This window comes from Onychostruthus taczanowskii, unplaced genomic scaffold (genome assembly GCF_017590055.1).
Source record: "Onychostruthus taczanowskii isolate IOZ18803 unplaced genomic scaffold, ASM1759005v1 scaffold707, whole genome shotgun sequence".
In the NCBI taxonomy this organism is placed as follows: Eukaryota; Metazoa; Chordata; class Aves; order Passeriformes; family Passeridae; genus Onychostruthus; species Onychostruthus taczanowskii.
In genome coordinates this window covers 7,554-14,379 of record NW_024504865.1, presented here as the reverse complement: position 1 = coordinate 14,379, position 6,826 = coordinate 7,554, and the positions used below count along the sequence as shown (strand labels likewise).

Below are 6,826 nucleotides of genomic sequence, written 5' to 3'. Positions count from 1 at the left end.
GGATCCCAGACCCCAAACTCTCCCTGGCCAGGATTTCTGATGGATCCCGAGGATCTCAAGGTGGATCCCAAAGGTTTTGGGGGTTCCCACAAATGAAGTGGATCCCAGACCCCAAAAACTCTCCCTGGACAGGATTTCTGAGGGATCCTGAGGACCTCAAGGTGAATCCCCAGGGTTTTGGGGGTTCCCACGATCCTGGTGGATCCCAGGAGATCCCAAACCCCCAAAGTCTCCCTGGACAGGATTTCTAGTGGATCCCGAGGATCTCCAGGTGGATCCCCAGGGTTTTGGGGATTCCCACGACCCCGGCGGATCCCGGTGGATCCCAGACCCCCAAAGTCTCCCTGCACAAGATTTATGAGGAATCCCAAGGATCTCCAGGTGGATCCTAAAGGTTTTGGGGGTTCCCACGACCCCGGCAGATTCCGGCAGATCCCAAAGGATCCCAGAGCCCCCAGAGTCTCCCTGGACAGATTTTGTGACGGATCCCAAGGATCTCAAAGTAGATCCCCAGGGTTTTTGGGGGCTCCCACAACCCCGGCGGATCCTGGCGGATCCCAGTGGATCCCGGCGGATCCCAGACCCCAAACTCTCCCTAGACAGGATTTCTAGTGGATCCCGAGGATCTCCAGGTGGATCCCAAGGTTTTGGGGGCTCCACGACCCCGGCGGATCCCAGCGGATCCTGGCGGATCCCGGTGGGTCCCGTACCCTGCAGGATCTCGTCGGGCAGCACGGGGTTCCCCAGGAACAGGTCGGACTCGCGGGCGGCGCCGGCCTCGCGCAGCCCCTGCACCAGGCGCCGGTACTCCTCGGCCAGGCGGCGCGAGTCCGACTCCTTGATCCTGAAAGAGATCCCAAAATCCACCCCTGGGGTCCCAAACCCACAGCCCCTGCACCAGGCGCCGGTACTCCTCGGCCAGGCGGCGCGAGTCCGACTCCTTGATCCTAGAATGGATCCCAAAATCCATCCCTGAGATCCCAAAATCCATCCCTGGTCCCAAAATCCACCCCTGAGATACCTCTGAGATCCCAAAATCCATCTCTGGGGTCCCAAATAATCCCTGAGATCCCTCCCAGATCCCAAAATCCATCTCTGGGGTCCCAAATAACCCCTGGGATCCCAAAATCCACCCCTGGGATCCCAAATAATCCCTGAGATCCCAAAATCCATCCCTGGGATCCCAAATCCATCCCTGAGACCCCAAATAACCCCTGGGATCCCAAAAACCCCCTGAGATCCCTTTGAGATCCCAAAATCCCATCCCTGATCCCAAAATCCATCCCTGGGATCCCAAATAATCCCTGAGATCCTCAAATCCATCCCTGATCCCAAAATCCATCCCTGAGACCCCAAAATCCATCCCTGATCCCAAAATCCATCCCTGAGATCCCAAAATCCATCCCTGATCCCAAAATCCATCCCTGAGATCCCAAAATCCATCCCTGAGATCCCAAAATCCATCCCTGATCCCTCTGAGATCCCTCTGAGATCCCAAAATCCATCCCTGATCCCAAATCCCATCCCTGGGATCCCAAAATCCACTCCTGGGATCCCAAATAATCCCTGAGATCCCTCTGACATCCCAAATCCACCCCAAGATCCCAAAATCCCATCCCTGGGACCCCAAACCCCTCCTAAAACCCCAAAAACCCCCCAAAATCCCCCCAAAATCCCCCCTGCTGACCGCTGGCCGTGGTTCTGCAGCGTTGGCCTGGTAGCGGTCAAGAGTCCGGCGGGTGATGGTCACTCACTCTGAGCACCCCCAAACCCTCCCTGAGCACCCCAAAATCCCACCCCTGGGACCCCAAACCCGCCCTAAAACCCCAAAATCCCCCCAAAATCCCCCCAAAATCCCCCTGCTGACCGCTGGACGTGGCTCTGCAGCGCGGCCACGTTGGCCTGGCAGCGGTCAAGCGTCCGGCGGGTGATGGTCACTCCCATGGCCTCGATGCAAACGTTGTCTGGGGAGGGGTTTGGGGGTCAGGAAATCCAAAATTACCCCAAAAACAACCCAAACCCCCCCCAAAACCCCGCCAAAACCCCCATAAATGACCCCAAACCCCCCAAGGACCCCCCCCAAAGGCCCAGGATTTGGGGGTCCCACCGATGTTGTGCGCCTCGTCGAACACCACGACCGAGGAGCGCGCCAGCTCGGCCGACACCAGCCCCGCGATCTTGGGGTCCAGCAGGTAATGGTAGCTGTACACCACCACGTTGGCGTGGGCCAGCTGCAAATTTGGGGGGTTTTGGGGTCCCCCAGATGGATTTAGGGTCTCCCAGAGGAGTTTTGGGGTCATTCAGGGGGGTTTTGGGGCTCCCAGAGGGGATTTTGGGGTCCAGCAGGCACTGGTAGCTGTACACCACCACGTTGGCGCGGGCCAGCTGCAAATTTGGGGGGGTTTGGGGTCACCCAGAAGGGTTTTGGGGTGGTTTTGGGGTCCCCAGAGGAATTTAGGGTCCCCTAGAGGAGTTTTGGGGTCATTCAGGGGAATTTTGGTGTTCCCAGAGGGGATTTTAGGGTCCCCCAGAGGAGTTTTGGGGTCTCCTGTAGGGGTTTTGGGGTGGTTTTGGGGTTCCCAGAGGGGTTTTGGGGTCCCCCAGAGGAGTTTTGGGGTCATTCAGGGGAGTTTTGGGGTTCCCAGAGGGGATTTTGGGGTCCCCAAAAGGATTTAGGGTCCCCCTGAGGAGTTTTGGGGTCCCCAAGGGATTTTTGGGGTCCCCCAGAGGGGTTTTGGGGTCACCCAGGGGGGATTTGGGGTCTCCAGGGGGGATTTGGGGTCACCCAGAGGAGTTTTGGGGTCCCCGAGGGAGTTTTGGGGTCACCTGGGGGGGTTGGGGTGTTCTGGGGATATTTTTGGGATATTTTTGGAATAATTTTAGGACATTCTTAGGATACTTTTGGGATATTTTTGGGATATTTTTGGAATATTTTTAGGACACTCTTAGGATACTTTTGGGATATTTTTAGCATATTTTTGGGGTTGTTTTGGGATATTTTTGAGGATATTTTTGGGATATTTTCATGATATTTTGAGGATACTTTTGGGGTATTTTTAGCATATTTTCAGGTTATTTTTAGGATATTTTTAAGATATTTTCAGGGTATTTTCAGGATATTTTTGGAGTATTTTCAGGGTATTTTTAGGATATTTTTTGGGGTGCTTTTGGGGTATTTTCATGGTATTTTCAGGATATTTTTGGGGTGGTTTTGGGGTATTTTCAGGGTATTTTTGGGGTATTTTTAGGATATTTTTGGGATACTTTTGGCTATTTTCAGGATATTTTTAGGATATTTCCAGGGTATTTTTAGAATACTTTCAGGACACTTTAGGGATATTTTTGGGGTATTTTTGGGGTACTTTGGGGTGCCTTACCGAGCTCCTGGCCATGAAGTAGGGGCAGTTGGAATATTTAATAATATTTCAGAATATTTTTATGATATTTCTCAGGTATTTTTAGAATATTTTCAGGACACTTTGGGGATAATTTTGGAGTATTTTCAGGGTATTTTTAGGGTATTTTTGGGGTATTTTCAGGGCGAAGATATTTTCAGGACACTTTGGGGATGTTTTTGGGGTATTTTCGGGGTACTTTGGGGTGCCTTACCGAGCTCCTGGCCATGAAGTAGGGGCAGTTGGAATATTTAATAATATTTCAGAATATTTTTATGATATTTCTCAGGTATTGTTTAGAATATTTTCAGGACACTTCAGGGATATTTTTGGGGTATTTTCAGGGCATTTATTAGGATATTTTCAGGATATTTTTAGATTATTTTTGGGGTACTTTTAGGATATTTTTGGGGTATTTTCAGGGTTTATGATTAGGGATATTTTTGGGGTATTTTCAGGGTATTTTTGGGGTGGTTTGGGGGTATTTTCAGGACATTTTTGGGGTATTTCCAGGGTATTTTCAGGATATTTTCAGGACACTTTAGGGATATTTTTGGGGTATTTTCAGGGTATTTTTGGGGTGGTTTGGGGGTATTTTCAGGACATTTTTGGGGTATTTCCAGGGTATTTTCAGGATATTTTCAGGACACTTTAGGGATATTTTTGGGGTATTTTCAGGGTATTTTTGGGGTGGTTTGGGGGTATTTTCAGGACATTTTTGGGGTATTTCCAGGGTATTTTCAGGACACTTTGGGGATATTTTTGGGGTATTTTCAGGGCATTTTTGGGGTGGTTTTGGGGTATTTTCAGGATATTTTTGGGGTATTTCCAGGGTATTTTCAGGATATTTTCAGGACACTTTGAGGATATTTTTGGGGTATTTTCAGGCTATTTTTGGGGTGGTTTTGGGGTATTTTCAGGATATTTTTGGGGTACTTTGGGGTGCCTTACCGAGCTCCTGGCCATGAAGTAGGGGCAGAGGCCGCGCTGGCGCCCGAGCGCCCGGAGATCGTCCAGGTTGTGAACCCCGAAGGGGAGGGGGCTCTGCCGGCCCCGGGCCTCGAACTCCTGGGGAAATGGGGCTGGGGTCACCCAAACGGGGTGGGGGCACCCAAAAATGGGCTGGGGGCACCCAAAAATGGGGCTGGGGGCACCCAAAAATGGGCTGGGGATGCCAAAAAATGGGGTGGGGACACCAAAAATGGGGCTGGGGGCACGCAAAAATGGGGCTGGGGGCAGCAAAAATGGGGCTGGGGGCAGCAAAAATGGGGCTGGAGGCACCCAAAAATGGGGTGGGGAGGCCAAAAAATGGGGCTGGGGGCACCCAAAAATGGGGCTGGGGGCACCCAAAAATGGGCTGGGGATGCCAAAAAATGGGGTGGGGACACCAAAAATGGGGCTGGGGGCACGCAAAAATGGGGCTGGGGGCAGCAAAAATGGGGCTGGGGGCAGCAAAAATGGGGCTGGAGGCACCCAAAAATGGGGTGGGGAGGCCAAAAAATGGGGCTGGGGGAGACCCCCCCCAGGAGTTCCCTGAGAGCCTTCGGGACCCCCAGACCCCTCAGGACCCCCTGGATCCCCCCCGGGATCACCTGGAAGAAGGAGCAGCTGGGCCGGGGTCCCTCGGGGGGGTCCCGCAGGTACGAGGCCGTCAGGGCCAGGCAGCGGCTGTCGACCTCCTTCCCGAAACGCAGCGCTGAGACCTGGGGAGAGGGGATCCAGTGGGGTCCACTGGGATCTGATGGGATCAACTGGGATCTGCTGGGATCTACAGCCACCCACACACAGCCCGGGGATCCCCCCATGATCCCCCCTCCTTCCCGAAACGCAGCGCCGAGACCTGGGGGGAGGGGATCCAGTGGGATTCACTGGGATCCGATGGGATCCACACACAGCCCGGGGATCCCCCTCCTTCCCGAAACGCAGCGCCGAGACCTGGGGGGAGGGGATCCAGTGGGATTCACTGGGATCCGATGGGATCCACACACAGCCCGGGGATCCCCCTCCTTCCCGAAATGCAGCGCCGAGACCTGGGGGGAGGGGATCCAGTGGGATCCACTGGGATCTGATGGGATTTTCACACACAGCCCGGGGATCCCCCCCATGATCCCCCCTCCTTCCCGAAACACAGCGCCGAGACCTGGGGGGAGGGGATCTGCTGGGAATCCGCTGGGATCCACTTGGATCTGCTGGGATCTACAGCCACCCACACACAGCCCAGGGATCCCCCCCATGATCCCCCCTCCTCCCTGAAACGCAGCGCCGAGACCTGGGGGGAGGGGATCTGCTGGGAATCCGCTGGGATCCACTGGGATCTGCTGGGATCCACAGCCACACACACAGAGCTCAGGGATCCCCCCATGATCCCCCCCTCCTTCCTGAAATGGAGTGCTGAGACCTGGGGAGAGGGGATCTGCTGGGATCCAGTGGGATCCAGTGGGACCCACTGGGATCTGCTGGGATCCACAGCCACACACACAGAGCTCAGGGATCCCCCCATGATCCCCCCCTCCTTCCTGAAATGGAGTGCTGAGACCTGGGGAGAGGGGATCCAGTGGGATCTGATGGGATCCCCACACAGCCCTGGGATCCCCCTCCTTCCCAAAATAGAGCGCTGAGACCTGGGCAGGGGATCCAGTGAGATCTACTGGGACTCACTAGAATCCACTGGGATCTGCTGGGACCCACACACAGCCCTGGGATCCCCCCTCTTCCCAAAACGCAGCACCGAGACCTGGGGAGATCCACGGGGATCCACTGGGATCTGCTGGGATCTACAGCCACCCACACGCAGCCCGGGGATCCCCCCATGATCCCCCTCCTTCCCAAAATGGAGCGCCGAGACCTGGGGAGGGATCCAGTGGGATCTGCTGGGATCCACTGGGATCTGATGGGATCCCCACACAGCCCTGGGATCCCCCTCCTTCCCGAAAAGGAACACCAAGACCTGGGCAGGGGATCCAGTGGGGTCCACTGGGATCTGATGGGATCCACTGGGATCCACAGGCACCCACACACAGCCCTGTGACCCCCCCTCCTTCCCGAAGCTGAGCACTGAGAGCTGAGGGAATCCACTGGGATCCGCTGGGATCTACACACTGCCCTGGGATCCCCCCTCCTTCCCGAAACACAGCACCGAGACCTGGGGGGAGGGGATCCAGTGGGGTCAACTGGGATCTGCTGGGATCCACTGGGATCAACTCACAGCCCCAGGACCCCCAAGTCCTCCCTGGATCCCCTCAGATCCCACAGGATCCCCGTGATGCCCCTGCTGTGCCCAGCCCCCCCCCAGGGCCCAGATCCCATAAGATCCCTGGGATCCTCTGTGACCCCCCTAATGTCCCCAGCCCCCCCAAAGCCCAGACCCCACCAGATCCCCCCCAGATCCCACGGGATCTCCATGACCCCCCTGATGTCCCCAGCCCCCCCAG

At 55.4% G+C, this 6,826-nt stretch overlaps 1 protein-coding gene across 1 annotated transcript; it reads right to left on the bottom strand.

The window, feature by feature from the left end:
- Window positions 1–710: 710 nt before the first annotated feature.
- Window positions 711–5,200, bottom strand: LOC121345305 (general transcription and DNA repair factor IIH helicase subunit XPD-like; the record flags this gene model as incomplete). Its single annotated transcript, XM_041422080.1, has 5 exons — window positions 4,988–5,200; window positions 4,347–4,463; window positions 2,108–2,231; window positions 1,868–1,964; window positions 711–844 (listed from the first exon to the last, which is right to left on the bottom strand). Coding segments are annotated over exons 1-5 (685 nt in total), but the record flags the coding sequence as incomplete, so codon positions are not given.
- Between the last annotated feature and the right edge of the window lie 1,626 nt (window positions 5,201–6,826).